General features: G+C 38.1%; 1 protein-coding gene and 1 gene segment (V, D, J or C); both read left to right on the forward strand.

Annotated features, from left to right (window-relative positions):
• The first annotated feature begins 3,343 nt into the window (after window positions 1-3,343).
• On the forward strand, window positions 3,344-4,137 carry LOC141583542 (T cell receptor alpha variable 8-4-like). The segment is given in 2 exon segments: window positions 3,344-3,589; window positions 3,717-4,137. Coding segments are annotated over 2 exon segments (393 nt in total).
• A 6,604-nt stretch (window positions 4,138-10,741) lies between these two features.
• On the forward strand, window positions 10,742-23,920 carry LOC141582158 (uncharacterized). The gene is made up of 5 exons (XM_074389727.1): window positions 10,742-10,820; window positions 11,040-11,334; window positions 14,401-14,434; window positions 22,672-22,900; window positions 23,002-23,920. Exons 1-5 carry the CDS (start codon window positions 10,769-10,771, stop codon window positions 23,346-23,348), a joined length of 957 nt encoding a protein of 318 aa, XP_074245828.1. The 5' UTR covers window positions 10,742-10,768; the 3' UTR covers window positions 23,349-23,920.
• The last annotated feature ends 586 nt before the right edge of the window (window positions 23,921-24,506 follow it).

A 24,506-nucleotide genomic window follows, 5' to 3' on the forward strand; every position in this document is an offset into this window, starting at 1 on the left:
TTTTGAAAATTCTATAAGTCATAAATTCCTTTGGTTATAGAACCCTCACCTCATCTCCAGCCTCAGCTGCAGTACCACTCCTGATTTATGTAAGGGTATAATTGGTGGATAGATGGAAGAATTAGTCAGAGTGATTTTTTTTTTTTTTTTTTTTTTTTGAGATGGAGTTTTGCTCTTGTTACCCAGGCTGGAGTGCTATGGCGCGATCTCGGCTCACCGCAACCTCCGCCTCCTGGGTTCAGGCAATTCTCCTGCCTCAGCCTCCTGAGTAGCTGGGATTACAGGCACGCGCCACCATGCCCAGCTAATTTTTTGTATTTTTAGTAGAGACGGGGTTTCACCTTGTTGACCAGGATGGTCTTGATCTCTTGACCTCGTGATCCACCCACCTCGGCCTCCCAAAGTGCTGGGATTACAGGCTTGAGCCACCGCACCCGGCTTTTTCAGAGTGATTTGTTTTAACCAGTCAGAACTGGTTAAAACTAGAAGTCTAGATAGTTGCAGTGACTAAATATTAGACAGGGTCTATATTGCCATTTTGGGGTAAAGTCTGAATTGAACTTAAAACTCCTGGCTTGAGCCTTGTAAAATAATATATTGATACCTATGTATTTAAGTGTGTCTTGAAGATGATAGGGAGCATTAGCCCTCACCATAGCATGCCATATCCCTAGGCAGGGCATGGGAGCATGGAACAATCTAAAATTTATTCAGGAGGATCTCTGAGTAGTATCTAAAAGAAGTCCAGACATCAAGGGGTTTTAATATGATAAGCAAAGACCTGTAATAATCAGTTGCCAAAGACCATATGGTATTGAGAAGGTTTCAGCAAATGTTGGTCAGGAGAGCTGGAAATGCTAAAGAGCTTATAAATGCCTCCCTCCTCTGATCACCTGGCACTATAGATTTGTCCTGCAAGGTATGCCAAGCCCAGGAAAAATATTTGTTTCCTAATGAAAATAATGCTCTTTAGTATATTGAATTACAGAAAAAAGCTTGAAAAGTCACATTTATTGTAAAACCAAATTTGTGGTCTGTTAGTCATGACATTGTTTATGTAGTACAGGAGGTGGAAAAAATTTGGAAATGAAGAATCAAGATTTCTGTTAAGCTAGTTTACATAGTTACCAATGAAAGAGGCAAACCAGTCAACATTTGCTTCAAATTGTTAATCTGCAGAAACGAAGACTTTGAGGAAATATTGCCAAGTCATGTAAGAAAGATTTGTAAGGCAGTGAGGATGATCAGAAAGTTGTACTGATATCAAAATCAAAGTACTTCAATTTTAGTGCCACTTTTACCGTATGCCTGCAGGCACCCTGGCACTCTGGAAAGAGCCTGGGCTGTGGTGCTCATTTGAATACCAATTATGTTCCTAATGAGCCATTTATATTAAGCTATACTATTATATATATTTCAGGATTGGACTCAGGATTAAATAAGATGAAATATTGTCTTGGGATAAGTTCATTAGAAGCAGAGCCTGAATTGGAAATTCTTTATCCATAATTGATTGAGGAACCAGGTTGAGATGGGAAAAGGCTAAGCATAAACGTGCCAGCTAGTGGAGTCTTTATCCAGCCTGATCTCATGGGAGCTCTGGAGCATGAATTGCATCACAAGATTGATCCTTTCCACACTGAGGCAAGGGGGTCAGACTGTTGACCTATTGTGCATAAGAATAAAGTCGTCATTGACTGTGGTGTTTCTTGGGGTCGAGGTATACTCTACTGGACAATGGTGGCTCTCATTGGCAGAGGTCGATTTTCTAGGGAAAGGGGCAACTGTGAGCCAAGGGTAGCCAAAAGTTGTAATACCTTTCATCTTTTTATTATTTCTTTTACCATTATGAATTCAAGTAATTCTTTTTATACTTCTAAATTTTATTTTAGTGGGAATATTGGAAAGATAGGAGGAGAATACATATGCTCAGTTAGATATTTTGAATCAGAAGCACATCCTAGTAACATTTAAATTTTCAAACTGGCTATGTAATTTTGTCTTACACATAAAAAATCTACAGGGAGAACCAAGAAATAGATCAGAAGTGCAAGGGAAAACATTCCAGGCTGGCACTAGTGAATGGAGTACACAGAAAAAAGAGACTTTGTTCTGACCTTGTGAAAGGAATACTTGTTGGCCAGATTCTCATTTTGCCTGAGATTTCTCTCCTCATTTGGTGTTTGCAATTTTAGGATCCAGTGATCTCTATGCTAAAATAAGTTGGATGAAGACTGCTTCTCACTCAAGAGTTTCATCTTATTAGGCTGTAAGAGTTGACCACTCCAGTTCAATGCCCCCTGTATCCCACCCACAGGGACTGCTGCTTGCCTAGCTCTGTTGAGTGTTCCTATCAATGTCTCCCACATCTTCTATACCTCCCACAAGGTCCTCTCATTTCGTGTCTGCTGGTTGCACTCCTCCCAACTTTACTGAGTTAACACAGGTTTCTTTTTCTTTTCTTTTTTTTCTTATTTCTTCTCAGGATTATTTATTTGTTTTATTTTCTTACACTTATTCCACTCAAGTTTCTCCATAGATGGGCCTCTATTAATGTTGTTTTTAGTGTGAGATATCATAACTTGGCATAATATATCAGTCTATAGGAGCATTGACAATTGGAACAGGACTCTTTTTAAACATGAAGTACCTAAGTTGTTTTATCCTACAGTTACAAATATCAAAGTTGTTGACCTGAAACCAGGGGCCTCTTTCACGTTTTCGTTTAACACAAAAAATCTTGCCATATTTGTTTGCCTTGATTAATTAATTAATGACATGTGGTCCACACTGACATTAAATATGAGTCTCTGGTCTAACTTGTTAATTTTTTTTAAAGATTTGAATAAAGAAATAATCTTTTTCATTTACTGTAATGCTTACATTCAGAAACACAAGGCCATATGAACTCAGCCACGACTGAGCCAACTGATCACCTCCCCTCTCCTTGATGAATGGCTTTACAAAATAATATAGAATGTCTCAATGGTATTCCAAAGTCAAGAATGTTGTCTTCTGCGAATAATTGCTCAGTAAAGTAAATTACTCTTCTATTTTTAAATAACTCTCATTTCTCATGTATCTAGGATTAAAACTATGTACTCTACAGAAGGTGGCATTCGCAGATTCGGGAAGAAAGAAACACTTTCTGTTGGTTTGGTATCATGTCTCTCAAATGAGAAGCAAACCATTCACTTCCTTGGATCCGTGGTTCCGCCTGTGGCCTCCAGGGGGCGACGTTGCACCAAGGAGGCATTTGTGTTCACTGCAGACCATTCTCATCCACTGAGCCTCCCCCCTGCAGTTGGCTGATGCAGCTCACTGATGTCTGTGTAGATACGGAGCTGTGACGAGAACAAGAGGCCAGAAACCAGAAAGCATCCAGGCTCTTTAAGAGAAAACCTTTCTTTAGCCATTTTCGAAACTTTTCAAAGTCAGGGACTTATCCAATCCAACCTCCCTACTGCACCTAGCTCCGAAGGCTCAGTGCTCCTGGCTTCTGTCCACCCTCTCAGGGTCCTGCAGCGTTGCCACTGCTCAGCCATGCTCCTGCTGCTCGTCCCAGTGCTCGCGGTGATTTTTGTCCTGGGTGAGTAGCATTCCATTCCTTTTCCTCCTTTTGTAAATGTGACTATGTTGTAATTGCCTCTAAATAGAGACAGCTTTTCTTAGAGAAGTCTGTGCTGCTTTTACTTAACACAGCATTGGTGTTGCAGGAGGAACCAGAGCCCAGTCTGTGACCCAGCTTGACGGCCAGGTCACTGTCTCTGAAGGAGCACCTGTGCTGCTGAAGTGCAACTACTCGTCGTCTGTTACAGTGTATCCCTTCTGGTATGTGCAATACCCCAACCAAGGACTCCACTTTCTCCTGAAGTATGTATCAGGACCCACCCTGGTTAAAGGCATCAAAGGTTTTCAGGCTGAAATTAAGAAGAGTGAAAATTCTTTCCACCTGAAGAAATCCTCAGCCCATGTGAGCGACGCAGCTGAGTACTTCTGTGCTGTGAGTGACACAGTGCCTGAGACTGCAGGGGAGCTGAACACAAACCTCCTGAGATGCTGAGATTTCCTGTGACTCAAGAACTCAACCTTGAAGTCTGCTTTACAATGTTAAATAGCCATTCAATAGCATTCAATAGCTGATGCTTACTGATGTGTGCTGTATCTTTTCAACTATTTAATTTTAAACTATCTATGATTTTAAAGTGTGTTTCTGCATTGTGAAGTTTAGATAATTAAAATTGAACATAAATATCCATCAGGTTGGATTTAAGTATATTTCATTATTGTTTTTATGTTTCACCCATGTTCTTTCTTTTGTTCTTTTTTTTCTGACTCCCTTTGGGTTATTTAAATACTTTTAAATTCATATTTTAATTATCTATGAACTTTTTGGCTATATCTCTGTACTTTTTGAGTAGTTGCTCTGGAGATGGCAACGTACATGCCTAATTATCCAGGGTCTTCTGTGAGCAAATATCATACCTCTTTATTTGAAATGTTGAAATCTTATACAATGTCTCTTTACCAACACTAAAGTTTGTTATTGTTGTTCATATACATTAGTTAAATATATTGAAAACTTCATCAGGCCTGGAGCAGTGGCTTATGTTTATATTCTCAATACTGGGAGGCAGAGGCGGGAGGTTTGCTTGAACTCAGGAGTTTGAGACAAGCCTGGACAACAAAGTGAGACCCCATCTCTACGAAATGAAAAAAATTAGCCAGGTACAGTGGCATTTATCTGTAGTTTCAACTACTCAGGAGATTGAGGCTGTATGATAGCTTGAGCCTAGGAGTTCGAGGCTGCAGTTAGCTATGATCATGCCACTGTATTCCAGCCTAGGCAATAGAGCGAGATCCTTGTCTCATTTTTAAAAATCATAATATACAGAAAACTTTACCATACAATGTTATAATTTTTGCCTTCAACAATTATATGTGCTTTATAAAACTTAACGTGGAGAATAAGAAGTATTTTATACTTAACAGCTATTTATCGTTTTTGGTATTCTTTTGTTCCTGAAAATTTGCCTTTTCCTCTGACACCAGGGGCTATATCTGAAATTCCCTTCAAACTTAAAAACTTCCTTCAGCACTTCTTCTAGAGTAGAATTGCTGGGAACCATATTTTTCATTTGTTCATTGTCTGAAAATATATTTTTAACTTGCCCTTTATTTCTGGAAGACAGTTTTTACTGGGTCTGTAATTCTGTGTCAACACTTTCCCTGCCCCACCCCACTTTAAAGATGCCATTTCATTGTCTTTTAGACTTCATGCTTTCTGAATAGAAATCCACGGCCATTCAAGTAATTGTCCTCCAATGATGTAAAATATTGCTTTTCTCTAGCTGCTTCATATATAAGCTGTTTACACACATACACACGAAAAATCATACAATCTTTTGTTGTCAGTTCATTTCTATTCAGAAACCTGTTTGGGTGGCTCAAATCTCAGGTCAGTTCCTGAACTCTCTGCTACATTAGTTTTAATTTGTCCTTCATGGGTGCCACTCAGTGGGTAGTCTGTGCTTCTCTGTTTAAACAGGGGTGAACAGCTTCCATACACTGGAGCAGAGTCCTTCATTCCTGAGTATCCAGGAGGGAATGCACACGATTCTTAATTGTATTTATGAGGAGAGAATGTTCTTCAACTTCCATTGGTTCCTGCAGTTCTGGAAAAGAACTTGTGTCTTTGACCTTAATTCAATCAAACCTTAAGAAGCAGGGAGACAAACGTTTTAAAGAAGTGCTTGGAAAAGAGAAATTTTATAGTGTTTTGAATATGCTGGCCTCTTATTCCAGAGATCCATGCACCCACTTCTGTGCTTTGTGGCACAGTGTCCCCAAGTACCTGCAGCCTGTACCACAACCTGCAGCTGGGACCCTTGACGCAGGCTTAGCATAGAGGTGGGAGTGAAGGTGTTGTCTTTATATGTAGAGAGAACTTTCTTTATAACCTCTGTCTCCAAGCAGAACTGAAGGTAATACACCATCTGTCTTATGTGATGAAGCTGAATTTGTATTAAATTAACTTTCATTTTGTTATTACTGAAATTTCATTCCTCAGTGTAGATTGTGCTCTGCTGGTTCCAGGCCCATTTGCCCACAGATTACTTTCACTGCTCTGTCCTTTATTGTAAAGGGACAGACCACTGGCACAGGCTCTGAGGCCAAGAGGCAAGTTTTCCCCACGCTGTACTCTCACCAACAGTATTTTACCCATTTGCTTGTAAATTCATGATGTTTCTTGTATTTGTATCATCTATATTATCATTTACTTAATTTAATATTAGATTAACTTTCATGTTGAGTAGACTTCAAAACTCTGTAAAATATTATTCTTATTTTCATGGATACTATCAGTGAAACCATATTTAATATAAACTATACATCTGATGTGCAGGTTATATTTGTTCCTGATACAAATTAAAATAACATTACATTTATAACAACTTAAAAGACCATCTGTGTACTGCCTATCATGATCTCCTGTTAACCACAATTTAGAAAATACTGATCCAGCTCGTGTCCCTCATTTAATAGATGAAAAAAGTAGAATGAACAGGGACAGTATCACTTATTCAAAGTATGAATTATAGAGAAATGGAAGCTAGGAGTGGAACACAGACATTCTGGCCTCTTGTCACTTGTTTTTCCATGAAGGATGTAAAGCAGGATTCAGTGTTTGAAAAAAAGAAGTTATATGTTGTAATTTAAAACTAAATTATATTTTTATTACTTAATTATATGTTCTTTGGAATAAATTAGGAGATATAAACACCCAGAAAAGGTAGAACACTCCTATAATTTAATAATCTAGAAATGATAGCTATTTGCATGGAGAAAAAATTTTGGTGCACATATAAAGCTATATTTTTGTATAAATGTGATTTATAATATATCAAGTTTATTAACATAGTTTTTGATTTCAACTTTATATTTTGGTATTTTCAACTCAGGAAGCACATATTGAGGGAATAATTATAAATTATTGCCTAGTGTCCATTATATAAATATGCTTTCTAAAAAAATCTTTATTTCTATTGTTTCCACTTATACAGTATTATAGACAATTTTTTTTTTTTTTTTTGAGACGGAGTTTCGCTCTTGTTACCCAGGCTGGAGTGCAATGGCGCGATCTCGGCTCACCGCAACCTCCGCCTCCTGGGTTCAGGCAATTCTCCTGCCTCAGCCTCCTGAGTAGCTGGGATTACAGGCACGTGCCACCATGCTCAGCTAATTTTTTGTATTTTTAATAGAGACGGGGTTTCACCATGTTGACCAGGATGGTCTTGATCTCTTGACCTCGTGATCCACCCACCTCAGCCTCCCAAAGTGCTGGGATTACAGACTTGACCCACCACGCCCGGCTGACAATGTTTTTATTAACATCGTTAAAGTTGTAGCTTTAATGGAAGTGGAGTTTCTTGCATAAAGAAAAACACATGATACTGAATCCCTAATTTCCATGAAGCTATTTCTCACCGAACTTCAACAGTAATTTCAACAGTAGCACATGATGATGCTGATTTTCCAATATTTTACCAATTTTAAACATTGTTATTTTAAACTAGCTTCCATTTTGTTAAGTAAAAATTTCATTTTTTATTATTCTTTTCTTTTAACTTGTGATTTTATACTTTTTTTTTTTTTTTTTTTTTTTTTTTTTTTTTTTTTTTTTTTTGAGACGGAGTTTCACTCTTGTTACCCAGGCTGGAGTGCAATGGCACGATCTCGGCTCACCGCAACCTCCGCCTCCCGGGTTCAGGCAATTCTCCTGCCTCAGCCTCCTGAGTAGCTGGGATTACAGGCACGTGCCACCATGCCCAGCTAATTTTTTGTCTTTTTAGTAGAGACGGGGTTTCACCATGTTGACCAGGATGGTCTCGATCTCTCGACCTCGTGATCCACCCGCCTCGGCCTCCCAAAGTGCTGGGATTACAAGCTTGAGCCACCGCGCCCGGCCGATTTTATACTTTTTATTGTTAAAGTAAATGAATAAAATGGGATAAGAAAACATCAGATTTCATCACACAGAGTAAGTATCCTTTCATACAGTAACATGTATTTTTTGGAAGTGTGAAAAATACTGTTCCAGTCCAATCTACCTTCTAACTGGTCTCTTTTTTTCTCAAGGCAATTAATTATCTATGTTCTTGCTACTCAAAGTGTGAACCAACATTGTCTGAAACTGTGCTTATTCTCAGGATCTACCCCAGGCTGATTGAATTTGAATCTGCATTTTTTTCAAGATTTCCAGGCAATTCTATCACAGCAAAGTTTAAGAAGCACCCATCTGATGCGTTGCCAGAATGATTTGTTAAAGTATAAATAAAGAGCTTTCTCCACTTGTCAAACATGCTTCAATAGCTTTCTATTGCTCCTGGAATAAAGTGTGGCTTTCAGGCTGAAAGGCTGAAATAAACTATACATCTATATGTGCAGGCTATATTTGTTACAATGAAATTAACAAATGAAAATAACATTACATGTGTAACAATTAAAAAGACCATCTGTGTACCGTCTATCATGACCTTCTATGTTAACCACAGTTTAGAAAATACTAATACTAATCCAGCTTATGCCCTCATTTAATAGATGAAAAAGGTAGAATGAACAGGGACAGTATCACTTACTCAAAGCATAAATTACAGCAAAATGGAAGCTAGGAGTGGGGCACAGGCATTCTGGCCCCCTATTGCTGCATAATAAATTGCCCCAAAGCTTAGTGGCTTAAGACAACAGCAAGCATTTTTATTATTGCTCATGGTTTCTCTGGGTCAGGAATTTGGGCAGTGCTTAGCTGGGCAGTTCTGGCTAGGACTCTAATGCAGTTGCAGTTAGACTGTGGCTGGAGGTGGAACAACAGGGTACTGGGTAATGTGATGTTTCCAGTTTTGTTCTTTCTTTTGCTAAGGATTACTTTGGCTATTCAGGCTCTTTTTTGGTTCCATATGAATTTTAGGATGATTTCTACTAATTCTGTGAAAAATTACCCTGATAATTTGATAGGAATAGTTTTGAATCCGTAGATTCTTTGGGCAGTATGGACATTTTGATGACATTGATTCTTCCAATCTACGAGCATGAAATGTCTTTCCATTTGTTCATGTGGTCTATGATTTCTTTCAGCTCTTTTGTAACTCTTATTTTAGGTATCTTTCACCTCCCTGGTTAGCTGTTCCTAGATAACATTTTGTGTGGCTATAATGAATGGGATAGCATTCTTGATTTTGCTCTCAGCTTGGATGTTTTCGGTTTATAGAATGCTACTGATTCTTGTACATTGATTTCATATCCTGAAACTTTGCTGAAGTCTTTTTTTAAATTAAATCTAGGAGGCTTTTAGCAGAGGCCATGGGGTTTTCTAAGTAAAACATCAGATAGTGTGAGAAGAAAGAGTTTGACTTCCTCTCTTCCTATTTGGATGCCATTTATTTCTTTCTCTTGCCTGAATGCTCTGGCTAGGATATCCAGTACTATGTTAAATAGAAGTGGTGAGAGTGAGCATCTTTGTCATGTTTTGGTTCTCAAAGGGAATGCTTCCAGCTCTTGCTTGTTCAGTATAACATTGGCTGTGGACTTGTCAGACATGGCTCTTATTTTGACAGATTATTATTATTTTGAGGTATGTTTCTTCAATGCCTACTTTGTTGAGGATTTTTAACCTGGAGGGATTTTGAATTTCATCAAATGTTTTTTATGCCTAGTGAGGTGATAATGTAGTTTTTTTTCAGTTCTGCCTATGTGAAGAATCACATTTATCGATTTGTGTATATTAAACTAACCTTGCATTTCAGAAATAAAGACTACTCGATTGTGTTGGATTAGCGGTAGGATTTGGTTTGCTAGTATTTTGTTTAGGACTTTTTCATGTATATTCACCAAGGACATCGGCCTGAGGTTTTCTTTTTTTTTGTTGTTGTGTCTATTCTAGGTTTTGGTATCAGAATAATGCTGGCTTTACAGAATGTGATAGTGCTGCAATAAACATGAGGAGGCAGATATGCTTTCAATACACTGATTTCCTTTCCTTTGGATAAATACTCAATAGTTGGATTGCTGGATTGTATGGTAGTTCTATTATTAGATTTTTGAGAAATTTCCCTACTGTTTTCCAGAGTGACTGTACTAATTTACATTCCTACCAGCAGTTTGAGAGTTCCTTTTTCTACGCATCCTCATCACATCTATTATTTTTAATCTTTTTGGGATTCTAATTGGGATAGGATGATATTTCATTGTGGTTTTGATTTGCATTTCCTTGTTGATCAGTGATGTCAAGCATGTTTTAAATACTTATTGACCATTTGTCTTCTTTTGAGAAATGTCAACTTAGATCCTCTGCCCATTTTTAAATTGGATTGCTTGACTTTCTTTTGTGCGTGAGTATTGAGTTGTCGGAGTACCTTGTATATTTTGAATTTAAAGTGTCATTTTTACTTTTAACAGTTCACATAACATGGATCTGTAGTTTGAATACATCTTTGATCACTTTTATGAGTCCTCAAGATGGCAGTGTCTTCTCAGGAACCTTGAGGAAAGCTTTCCTGTGCTCCTGTGGGGGGAGGAGAGGGAGGACACAGGTGCACGTGCAAGTGCACACACACACACGAATGAGAAAGAGACAGAGGGAGATACGAGGGAGGAGCTTAGTGATGGAGCAGAGGTTTTAAAAAGAAAAATGAGAAACGTCTGAGCTACATTTTTTTTTTTTTTTTTAGGGTTTAAGATTTGAATCCTCGGCGACCCAGGACAGAAAAGAATGATGAAATTCTTGAGAATTTTACTGGCGATCCTGTGGCTTCAGCTAAGCTGTGAGTTTAGGGCATTTCTATAGAAATGTAATGTACATGTACATTGTTTGCAATTATTGTCTATTCTAGGCCTGTGGGAAGAAACATGAGTGATTTTTTTTCTCTAACAAAGTGAGACTGGGGAGAGTGGAGGACCTGTGAAAAGATAATTTAAATTCCGGGAACTAAGTGTCCACTACCCAATCTGTCTTCTCTCTCTGTCTACTGTCTTCTTCATAGGGGTTTGGAGCCAACAGAAGGAGGTGGAGCAGAATCCTGGATCCCTCAGTGTTCCAGAGGGAGCCATTGCCTCTCTCAGCTGCACTTACAGCAACCGTGCTTTTCAATACTTCATGTGGTACAGACAGTATTCCAGAAAAGGTCCAGAGTTGCTGACGTTCATATATTCCAGTGATAAAAAAGAAGATGGAAGGTTTACAGCACAGCTCAATAAATCCAGCCAGTATATTTCCTTGTTCATCAGAGACTCCCAGCCCAGTGATTCAGCCACCTACCTCTGTGCAATGAGCACACAGTGCTCCCCAGACACCTGCAGTCTGTACCCAAACCTGCTGTGCCTGAGGAATGCCTGATGTAGAGCTTAGATTGCAAGGCAATGAAGTTCTGTTTGCTCTCTAGATGCAAATGAAAACTAAGAGTAATAATATTAAAGGTTTGATTGATTTGGGAAATATTTTCATAATTCTGAAAATAATTGAGAGCCCAAAGGAAAATGAAAGATGCCATTTGGTCTACTTGTAATGTTTTCTAGTCTTCTTTTTCCACTTAAGTTTTAAAATATTTTTTTGGCTGGGCTTGGTGATTCATGTCTATAACCCCTACACTTTTGGAGGTAGAGGGAGGAGGATAACTTGAGCCCAAGAGTTTGAGACCAGCCTGGGCAACATAGTGAGACCTTGTCTAAAAAAAAAAAAAAAAAAAAAAAAAATCACCAGGAGTGGTGACATATGCCTGGAGTCCCAGCAACTTGGGAGAATGGAGGTGGGAGCCCGAGAGGTGGAGGCTGCAGTGAGCTATGATCACACCACTGCACTCCAGCCTGGACAACAGAGTGAGACCCCGTCTCAGAAAACAAACAAAAACAAAATACAAAACAACAACAAAACAAAACATTTTCATTGATGTATCATTGACATACAAAAAGGTCCACATATTCACTTTATACAGACAAGGCAATCATGCCATAAACATACATCATTTCTAAAAATTTGCTTCCTCTCTTGTTTTTTATTAAGTTATTATTGCTATACCAAAGGTGCATTTATTTAATGTATGCCCATTCTACTTTTATGCCACATCTTTACTTTATGAGATTGGTTTTATGATTCTTTTTATCAAGGACAAGAAAAATATTTTTATGCAATAACAGATATGCTCTCATGGTTCCTAAAGTACTTCGCTCTTTCCCCAAGGCATTTGATAGACATTGCTTTAGGAATGAAACAGTAAAACAGAAATGCAAAGTGAAGAAAAATAACAAACTACTTTAAAAATCTTGTAAGTCATAATTTTTTTGGTTATAGAACCCTAACTCCATATCCAGCCTCAACTGCAACATCACTCCTGAATTATATAAAGGTACATCTGATGGATAGCTGGAAGAACTAGAGTCAGAGGGTGAGAACTGGTTAAAAAAAAGTCTTATTAGTTGCACAGACTAAAGATTAGAGACGGTCTATGTTGCTATTTTGGGATAAAGTCTGAATCAAATTCAAAACTCCAAGTTTGAGGCTGAAGGGACAGTTTATTGATTCCTAAGTACTTGAGTGTGGCATGGAGATGGGAGGGAGCATTAGCTATAGTTACAGAATACCTCGTCTCCCCAGCAGGGCATGAGAGAACAGAGGACTTAAACTTTTTTTTGAGAAGGGTCTTTAAGTATCTAAAGTGGTCCAGACACCAAGGGTCTTTGTTATGTTGAGTAAAGACCTGTATGAAATAAGATACCAAAGACCATATGGAACTGAGACTGCTTCAGCAAATGTTTGTCTGGAGAGTTGGAAACACTGAAGATCATATGAATATCTCTGTCCCCTGACTAGGATGCACCACAGATTTGCCCCGCCAATGTATGTCAAGCACAGGGAAAGTGTTTGTGGCCTGATAAAATAAGGCCTTTTAGTAGATAATACTTTGAATTACAGGTACAACATTTGAAAGTCACAAGTATTGTAAAACTGAAGTTGTAGTCTGATAGGCATGACATTATTCATATAGTCCAGAAGTTGGGAAAAGCTTGGAAATAAATAATAAAGATTTCTGTCCAGTTTTGTTGATAGTTACTGATGAAAAGGATGCAGCCAAGTCAGAAGTTGCTGCAATTTCTTACTCTGCAGAAGTGAAGATGAAGAACAAATATTTTCCAGTCATGGAAGAAAGATTTAAAAAGCAGTGAGGAAGGGCAAAGAGTTGTGCCAGAATCAAGATACTTAAATTTTAGTTTCAGTTTTATCATATGCCTTCTGGCTTCATGGCACTCTGGAAAGAACTCAGGTTGTGGTGCCGGTTTGAATATTGATTATGTTACTTATGGTCCTTTTCATATTAAGCTATAGTATTATGTATATTTCAGGATTGGTTTCAGAATTCAATAAGAAAGTATTATCTTGGGACAAGTTCCTTAAAAGCAAAGATTGCATATAGAATTCTCTTTCAATAATTTACTGGGGAAGCCAGGTTGAGACAGGGAAATGTCTAAGCATGGACACAGTTCAGCAGGAGTCTTGATCCAGCCTGACCTCATGAGAGCTCTGGAGCATGAAATACATCACAGGGTTGATTCCTCCCACACTGAGGCAAGGGGACCAGACTGCTGTGACCTATTGTGGGTAAGAATAAAGTCGTCATTGGTTGTGCTGTTTCTTGGTGTAGAGGTATATGCTACTGGACAATGGTGACTCTCACTGGTTGAAGTTGATTTTTCTAGGGAAAGGAACAACTGTGAGCCAAGAGTAGCCAACACTCGCAGAAGTTGGGGATGACTACACTGTCCTGGGGAAGGGAATCTATTATTAACATAGAACCTGCCTAGTATGTGTGCAGTATATAAGAAATAATAGACTTTGAGTGGAAGAAAGGATATTAGAGATTGAAGATCAACTTACTGAAATAAGGTGTAAAAACAAGATTGGAGAAATAAAAAGAATGAAAAGGAACAAACAATGTCTCCAAGAAATATGGGACTATGTGAAAAGACCAAACCTACAATTGATTGGTGTACCTGAAATTGATGGGGCAGAAGGAACCAAGCTGGAAAACACACCTCAGGATATTAAACAGGAGAACTTCCCCAACCTAGCAAGGCAGGCCAACATTCAAATTCAGGAAATACAGAGGACACCATTAAGATACTCCTCAAGAAGTGCAACCCCAAGACACATAATCATCAGATTCTCCAAGATTGAAATGAAAGAAAAAATGCTGAGGGCAGCCAGAGAGAAAGGTCAGGTTACCTGTAAAGGGAAACCCATCAGACTAACAGTGGACCTCTTTGCATAAACTCTAAAATCCAGAATAGAGTGGGGGCCAATATTCAGCATTCTTAAAGAAAATAATTTTTGGCCCAGAATTTCATATTTAGCTTCAAACTAAGCTTCATAAGCAAAGGAGAAATTAAATCTTTTACAGAAAAGCAAATGCTGGGGGACTTTGTCACCACCATGCCTACCTTACAAGAACTCCCTAAAAAAACACTAAAAATAGAAGGAAAAGCTGATACCAGCCATTGCAAAAACACACCAAAATATAGAGATCAAATGACATAAAGAAGCTGCACTTAACTAATATGCAAAATAACTGGCTAGCATCATGATGACCAGATCGAATTCACACAATAATATTAACCTTAAATGCAAATGGACTAAATGCCCCAATTAAAAGGCACAGACTGACAAATTGGATAAAGAGACAAGAACCATTGGTGTGCTGTATTCAGAGACCCATCTCATGTGCAAAGACACACATAGGCTCAAAATAAAGGGATGAAGAAATATTTACCAAGCAAATGGAAAGCAAAAAAAAAAAAAAAAGCAGGGGTTGCAATCCTAGTCTCTAATAAAACAGACTTTAAACCAACAAAGATTAAAAGATACAGAAGGGCATTACATAATGGTAAAGGGATCAATGCAACAAGAAGAGCTAGCTATCCTAAATATATATGCACCCAATACAAGAACACTCAGATTCATAAAATAAGTTCTTAGAAACCTGCAAAGAGACTTGAACTCCCACACACTAATAGCAGGATAACACTCCACTGTCAATATTAGACAGATCAATGTGACAGAAAATTAACAAGGATATTCAGGACTTGAACTCAGCTCTGAACCACGCAGACCTAACAGACATTTACAGAACTCTCCACCCCACATCAACAGAATGTAGATTCTTCTAAGCACCACATAGCACATATTCTACAATCAACCACATTAATTGCAAGTAAAACACTCCTCAGCAAATGCAAGAGAACGACAATCATAGCAAACAGTCTCTCAGGCTGCAGTGCAATCAAATTAGAACTCAGGATTAAGAAACTCACTCAAAACTGCACAACTACATGGAAATTTAACAACCTGCTCCTGGATGGCTACTGTGAAAATAACAAAATTAAACTGGAAATAAATAAGTTCTATGAAACCAATGATAACAAAGAGGTAACATACCAGAATCTCTAGGACACAGCTAAAAGACTGTTGACAGGGAAATTTATAGCAGTAAATGCCCACATAAGAAAACAGGAAAGATCCAAAATTGACACCCTAACATCATGATTAAAAGAACTAGAGAAGCAACAGAGAACAAATTCGAGAGCTAGCAGAAGACAAGAAATAACTAAGATCAGAGCAGAACTGAATGAGATAGAGACACGAAAACCCCTTCAAAAAAATAAATGAATCCAGGAACTGTTTTTTTTTTTTTTTTTTTTTTTTTTTGTAAAGATTGACAAAATAGATGGACTGCTAGCCAGACTAATATAGAAGAAAAGAGAGAGAATCAAATAGATATAATAAAAAATGAAAAAGGGAAGATCACCACTGATCCCATAGAAATACAAACTACCATCAGAGAATGCTATAAACACCTCTATGCAAATAAATTAGAAAATCTAGAAGAAATGGACAAATTCCTGAGCACATACACCCTCTTAAGACTAAACCAGGAAGAAGTTGAAACCCTGAGTAGACTAATAATAAGTTCTAAAATTGAGGCAGAAATAGTCTACCACCGCCCCCCCCATCCCAAAAGCCCAGGACCAGACAAATTCACAACCAAACTCTACCAGAGGTACAAAGAGGAGCTGGTACCATTCCTTCTAAAACTATTCCAAAAAATAGAAAAAGAGGGACTCCTCCCTAATCCATTTTATGAGGCCAGCATCATCCTGATACCAAAACCTGGCAGAGACACAACAAAAAATGAAAAATTCAGGCCAATATCCCTGATGAGCATTGATGCAAAAATCCTCAATATTCCCATCAATGATAGACTGGATAAAGAAAATGTGGCACATATACACCATGGAATACTATACAGCCACAAAAAGGATGCATTCATGTTCTTTGCAGGGACATGATTAAAGCTAGAAACCATCATTCTCAGCAAACTGACACAAGAACAGAGAACCAAACATCGAATGTTCTCACTCATAAGTGGGCGTTGAACAATGAGAACACATGGACACAGGGAGGGGAGCATCACACACTGGGGCCTGTTGGGGGCTGAGGGGCTAGGAGAGGGATAACAGGGGGTAGGTGGATAAGGGAGGGATAGCATTAGGAGAAATATCTAATGTAGATGATGGGGTGATGGATGCAGCAAACCACCGTGGCATGTGTATACGTATGTAACAAACCTGCACGTTCTGCACATGTACCTCAAAACTTAAAGTATAATTTTAAAAAGCCTCAGTAAAACATTGGCAAACCGAACCCAGCAGCACATCAAAAAGGTTATCCACAACGATCAAGTCAGCTTCATCCAAGGGATGCAAGGCTGGTTCAACATACGCAAATCAATAAATGTAATCCATCACATAAACAGAACCAATGACAAAACCACGTGACTATCTCGTTAGATGCAGAAAGGGCCTTTGACAAAATTCAATAGCACTCCATACTAAAAACTCTAAATAAACTAGGTCTTGATGGAACATATCTCAAAATAATAACTATTTATGACAAACCCATAGCCAATAATCATACTGAATGGGCAAAGACTGGAAGAAGCATTCCCTTTGAAAACCAGCACAAGACAAGGATGTCCTCTCTCACCACTCCTATTCAACATAGTCTTGGAAGTTCTGGCCAGGGCGATCAGGCAAGAGAAAGAAATAAAACATATTCAAATAGGAAGAGAGGAAGTCAAATTGTCTCTGTTTGCAAATGACATCACTGTATATTTGGAAAACCCCATCGTCTCACCCCCAAAACTCCTTAAGCTGACAAGGAACTTCAACAAAATCTCAGGATGCAAAATCCATGTGCAAAAGTCACAAGCATTCCTATACACCAGCAATAGACAAGCAGAGAGCCAAATCATGAGTGAACTCCCATTCACAATTGCTACAAAGGGAATAAAATACCTAGGAATACAACTTACAAGGACCTCTTCAAGAAGAACTACAAACTACTGCTCAAGAAAATAAGAGAGGACATAAACAAATGGAAAAAAAATTCATGCTCATGGATAGGAAGAATCAATATCATTAAAATGGCCATATTGCCCAAAGTAACTTATAGATTCAATGCTATTTGCATCATGCTGCCAGTAACTTCCTTTTCAGAATTATAAAAAACTACTTTAAATTTCATATGGAACCAAAAAAGAGCCCATATAATCAAGACAATCCTAAGCAAAACCAAAAAAGCTGGAGGCATCATACTACCTGACTTCAAACTATACTACAAGGCTACAGTAACCAAAATCTGGTACCAAAACAGATAGATAGACCAATAGAACATAACAGAGACCTCATAAATAACACCATAAATCTACAACCATCTGATCTTTGACAAAGCTGACAAAAACAAACAATGGGAAAAGGGGAAAGGATTCCCTATTTAATAAATGGTCCTGAGAAAACTGGCTAGCCAGATGTAGTAAATTGAAACTGGACCCCTTTATTATACCTTACACAAAAAATAACTCAAGATAGATTAAAGCCTTAAATGTAAAACCCAAAACCATAAAAACTCTAGAAGAAAACCTAGGCAATGCCATTCAGGACATAGACATGAGAAAAGACTTCACGACTAAAACACCAAAAGCAATGGCAACAAAAGCCAAGTTAGACAAATGGAATCTAATTAAACGACAAAGCTTCCACACAGCAAAAAGAAACTATCTTCAGAGTGAGCAGGCAACCTACAGAATGGGAGAAAATTTTTGCAAATTAGTCTATTTGACAAAGGGCTAATATCCAGAATCTACAAGGAACTTAAACAAATTTACAAGAAAAAAAACATCAAAAAGTGGGAGAAGGATATGAACAGACACTTCTCAAAAGATATTTATGGGGCCAAAAAACATTGAAAAAAGCTCATCATCACTGGTCATTAGAGGAATGTAAATCAAAACCACAATGAGATACCATCTTACATCAGTTAGAATGGTGATTATTAAAAAATCAGGAAACAACAGCTGCTGGTGAGGCTGCAGAGAAATAGGAACACTTTCACACTGTTGGTGGGAGTGTAAATTAATTCAACCATTGTGGAACACAGTGTGGGGATTCCTCAAGGATCTAGAACCAGAAATACCATTTGACCCAGCAATCTCATTAATGGGTATATACCCAAAGGATTATAAATCATTCTTCTATAAAGGCATATGCACACATATGTTTATTGAAGCACTATTCACGATAGCAAAAACTTGGAACCAACCCAAATGCCCATCAATGATAGACTGGTTAAAGAAAGAGTGGCCCATATACACCATGAAATACTATGCAGTCACAGAAAAGATGAGTTCATGTCCTTTGCAGGAACACGGATGAAGCTGGAAACTACAATTCTCAGCAAACTAACACAAGAACAGAAAACCAAACACTGCATGTTCTCACTCATAAGTAGGAGTTGAACTATGCCAACACATGGACAAAGGGAGGGGAACATCACACACGAGGGCCTGTCGGGAGGTGGGGAGATAGGGGAGGGATCGCGTTAGGATAAATACCTAATGTAGATGATGAGTTGATGGGTGCAGTAAACCACCGTGGTGTGTGTATACCTATGAAACATCACACACCAGAGCCTCTTGGGGGGTTGGTAGGGAAGGGGAGGGAGAACATTAGAACAAATACCTAAGGCATTTGGGGCTTAAAACCTAGATGATGGGTTGATAGGTGCAGCAAATCGCCATGGCAGGTGTATACCTATGTAACAAACCTGCACATTCTGCACATGTATCCCAGAACTTAAAGTAAGAATTTTAAAAAGGATATTAGGTAAAAACTAAGGAAATCTGAACAAAGTATGGACTTTAGTTAGTAATATGTATCCATATGGTTCATAAATTGTAACAAGTGTGCCAGACTAATGTAAGGTGCTAATAGTAGGGGAAACCAGGTATAGGGTCTATGGGAACTCCACTATATTTCCTTTTGGGAATGATTAGATGACATTCTGTCCATCAGTGTCATTCCAGGTAGGAATGACACATTCTTTATGTTCATGTGTGCCTAGTGTTTAGCTCCCACTTATAAGTGAGAACATGCAGTATTTAGTTTTTTGTTTCTTCATTAATTCCTTTAGGTTAATGGCCTCTAGCTGGATAATTTTTGCTGCAAAGGACATGATTTCATTTTTCTATGGTTGCATAGAAGTCTAGGGTGTATATGTGCCACATTGTCTTCATCCAATCCGCCATTGATTGGCGCCTGGTTTGATTCCATTTCTTTGCTATTGTGAATAATGCTGTGATGAATATATGTGTCTTTTCGGTAGAAAGATTTATTTGCCTTTGGGTATATACCCAGTAATGGGATTGCTGGGTTGAATGTTAGCTCTGTTTTAAGTTCTTTGAGAAATCTCAAGACTAATCTCCACAGTGGCTAGACTAATTTATATTCCCACTAACAGTACATAAGTGTTCCCTTTTCTCCACAGCCTAGTCAACATTTTTATTCTTTGACTTTTTAACAAAAGCCATACTGATTTGTGTGAGATGGTATCTCATTGTGGTTTTGATTTACATTTCTCTGATGTTAAGTTATGACCATTTTTTCATGTTTGTTGGCTGTATATATGTCTTCTTTTAAGAAGTCTCTGTTCATGTCCTTTGCCTACATTTTAAGGGAGTTACTTTTTGCTTGTTGATTTGTTGAAGTTACTTTTGTTTCTTTCTTTTTTGGAAAGACAGGGTCTCACTCTATCTCCCAGACTGGAGTGCGATAGCATGATCTTAGCTCACTGTATCCTTAAGTTCCTGGGCTCAGGGCTCCTCCTGCTTTAGCCTACTGAGAAGCTGTGACTACAGGCACATGCCACTATGCCCAGCTGATTTTTTTCTTTTATTTTTTGGTAGAGCCAGATTCTTGCTATGTTACCAGAGCTAGTCTTCGACCCCTGGCTTCAAGCAGTCTTCCAGCTTCAGCCACCCAAAGTGTGGGGATTACAGGTATAGCCACGACACCCAGCCTTTTACTTATAGATTCTGGATATAAGACTTTTGTTGGATACGTAGTTTGCAAATAATTTCTGCCATTCTGTAGGTTGTCTGTCTACTAAATTGATGGTTTATTTTCCTGTGTACAAACTCGACGTAGGTCACACTTGTCAAATTTTGTTTTTGTTGCAATTGCTTTTCAGGACTTAGCCATAAATTTTTTTGATGGCAAAAGAGTATTTTCCGTTTTTTTCCCCTAAGATTTTTATAGTTTTGGTTATTACAATTAAGTCTGTAGTCTATCTGGAATCAATTTTTGTGTATAGTGAGGGGTTGGGGTCCAGCTTCATTCTTCTGCATATGGCTGGCCAGTTATCACCAGCACCATTTATTGACTAGGGAGTTTTTTTCCCCCCAATTTCTCCTTTTTGTTAACTTTGTCAAAAAAATCAGATGGTTATAGGTGTGTTACTTTATTTCAGAGTTTGCTGTTTTGTTCCATTGGTTTATGTGTTCATTTTTGTACCAGTACTATGCTGTTTTGGTTAATGTAGCCTGTAGTGTAGTTTGAAGTTGGGTAGTAGAATGCCTCTGACTTTGATAGGAATAGCATTGATAGGAATAGCGTTGAATCTGTAAATTGCTTTGAGTATGGACATTTTAATGATACTAGTTCTCCTAATCCAGCGTATGCAATGTTTTTCCACTTATTTGCACCATCTCTGATTTCTATTAGAAGTGTTTGTAGTTCTCTTTGTAGAGATCTTTCACCTCCTTGGTTAGCTGTATTCCTAGGTGTCTATTCTTTTTGTGTCTATTGCAAATGTAATTTCTTTATTTGGCTGTCAGCTTGAACATTATTGATGTATAGAAGTGCTATTGATTTTTGCAAATTGGTTTTGCATCTTGAAACTTCACTGAAGTCTTTTGTCAGTTCTAGTAACCTTTTGGCAGAACCTTTGGGGTTTTCTAGATATCAAATCATACTGTCAGCAAAGATAGATAATTTGACTGCTTCTTTACCTATTTGAATGCATTTTTTTTCTCTTGCCTGATTGCTCTGGCTAGGACTTCCTCTGAATAGGAGGACTGAGAGTAGGCGTTCTTGTCTTGTTCTAGTTCTCAAGGGGAATGGGTCCAGCTTTTTCTCATTGAGTTTGATGTTGGCTGTGAGTTTGTCATAGGTGGCTCTTATTATTTTGTGATATGTTCCTTTGATACTTTGTTGAGGGTTTTTGTCATAAAGTGCTATTGGATTTTATTGAAAGTTGACTCTTCATCTATTAACATGATCATATGGTTTTGCTTTTAATTCTATTTATGTGGTCAATAACATTTATTTATTTGTCTATGTTGAACCAACCTTGCCTCCCAGAAATGAAAGCTACTTGATCTTGAATTAACTTTTTGATATTCTGCTGAACTCAGTTTGCTAGTATTTTTGTTGAGGATTTTTACATTTATGTTCATCAGGGATATTGACTGTTATTTTCTTTTTTCATTGTGTCTCTGCTGGATTTTGGCATCAGAACCAGAAAAACGTTTGCTTTTATTGATCTTTTATTTAGTTCTGTTCTGATTTTATTTAATTTCTTCTGCTAGCTTTGAGGTCTGCTATTCTTTTTCTAGTTCCTCTAATTGTGATGCTAGAATTTTCACTTGAGATCTTTCTAATTTCTTGATGTAGGTATTTAGCACTATAAACTTTCTTGTTAACAGCTTTAGCTGCAAAACAAAGATTCTGGAATCTTGTGTTTCTGTTTTTATTAATTTCTTCTCTAGCTCTGTTGTTTACCCAAAAGTCATTTGGGAGCAAGTTGTTTAATTTCCTTGTAATTGTGTGGTTTTGAGAGCTCTTCTTGGTAATGATTTCTATTTTTATTACACTGTGGCCCAAGAGTATGCTTGGCATGATTTTGGTATTTTTGAATTTATTGAGATTTGCTTTATGGCTGCAATTTCTCATGTATTCTGAGATTAATACCGTGTACTATACAGAAGGTGACATCATCACAGATCCAGGAAGAAATAAACACTTTCTGTCGATGTTTTGAAATCATGTCTGAAATGAGAAGGAAGTAGCTTGGCCCTTAGAGCCATGGTTCCGCCTGTGGCCTCCAGAGGGCGACGTTGCACAAGGGAAACACCTGTTTTCATCGCAGCCATCCTCATCCACTGAGCCCTCCCACCTCCCTGAAGGTGGCTGATGCAGCTCACTGATGTCTGTGTAGATAGGGAGTTGTGACGAGAGCGAGAGGTCAGGACACATCCAGACTCTTCGAGGGAAGGCCTCTTTCTGTTTTTGAAACTTTTCAAAGCCAGAGACTTGTCCAGTCCAGTCTCCCCACTGCTCCCAACTCCTGATGCTCAGCGCCCTTGGCTTCTGTCCGCCCTGCTCATGGCTCTGCGGGGCTGCCACTGCTCAGCCATGCTCCCGCTGCTCGTCGCAGGGCTCGAGATGATTTTTATCCTGGGTGAGTAACTTTCCATTCTTTTTCCTTCCGCAGAAGAAATTACAGAATCTAAATTAAGACACATTTTTTTTTTTCCTACTCACAAAGCATTGATGTTGCAGGAGGAACCGGAGCCAAGTCTGTGAACCAGCTTGACAGCCAAGTTTCTGTCTCTGAAGGAACCTCTGTGGAGCTGAGGTGCAACTCCTCATTTTCTTTTTCACTGTCTCTCTTGTGGTATGTGCGATACCCCAACCAAGGACTCCAGCTTCTCCTGAAGTATGCATCAGGACCCACCCTGGTCAAAGGCTTCAACGGTTTTGAGGCTGAATTTAAGAAGAATGAGACCTCCTTCCACTTGAGGAAACCCTCAGCCCATGTAAGTGACGCGGCTGAGTACTTCTGTGCTGTGAATGCCACAGTGCCTGAGACTGCAGGAGAGCTGAACGCAAACCCCCTGAGATGCTGAGACTTTCTGTGACTAAAGAACTCAACCTGGGAACTTTTCAAGAAGCTATCTCTTTTTCTGTATCCCTTTGAAGGCATATAGGGCAGGGTAGGCTGAATCCTTGAGAGTGTTTGTCTCCGGAATAATTGCTCCAATGTCAATGTCATGCCACATTCAGATACACTTTGTCCCACAGTGAGGTTTCCTGATGAATTTCTTTAGGAGGGACCTCCGCCACACTCTGAAGAAAGAACATCACAAGGTGTCAGAGCTCTGAAATAAAAAGCAACAGCATTTTTATAAAAAAATTATTTCTAGCATTCATTATGATTAGCATTGCCTCAGTATTAATGGTATAATTCATGAATAATTGATGTAATTGATTAGAATGTTAGCTAAAAGCTGTGCAGGGTAGACTCTCAATTAGGGCAACCCATACAGCACAGAGTCTCAATCAGCATACTGTAGATTCTCAACCTAGATTTGAACCTGAAATTCTAGCACATACATAATATCTCACTGTGAGGTATTGGCATATTTAAAGTAAATTAGACATAATATCAAGATTTTTAATCTTGTGAGCATTATGCAAAACAGGAATTAAACATAAATCTTAATAAAATATTGAAAAACTAAGCCACTAAGTTGTGATCTTTTTTGAAGCAGCTATTCCAGTGATTTCCAGGTTACAAATTTGAGGGATAAAAATGTAAACAATAAAAAGATATCAAATACACTAGATTCAACTACTTTAAAACTTGAGGGGTTTTATTTTAAGAGATTACACAAATTTATTATATAAAATTACACAACCAAAATTTCCAGTTACATAATAAGAGAGTACATTAATTCTAATAGGGGTATCCAAGACCAGGGTACACTATTATTTACTCAGAAATAGTTATATCAAAAACCCAACATGTTTAAGACATTTTATGTACATGATTACGACTCAAAATTTTTATTTCTAGTTTGATCACATGGTAGGATTTAAAAATGCTTCCCAAAATACTATAAAATGTTCATACATTTTATTTTTAAGAAGTGAGATGATTTTATAATTATTCTTGACAAAAATTATGAAATGAATCATCTTGCTTCTTAAAAATATTTACAATGGTCTAAGTCTTCTCTTTTAAAATGAGATGGGCCGGGAGCGGTGGCTCAAGCCTGTAATCC

Source organism: Saimiri boliviensis, chromosome 2, assembly GCF_048565385.1.
Source record: "Saimiri boliviensis isolate mSaiBol1 chromosome 2, mSaiBol1.pri, whole genome shotgun sequence".
Lineage (NCBI taxonomy): Eukaryota > Metazoa > Chordata > Mammalia > Primates > Cebidae > Saimiri > Saimiri boliviensis.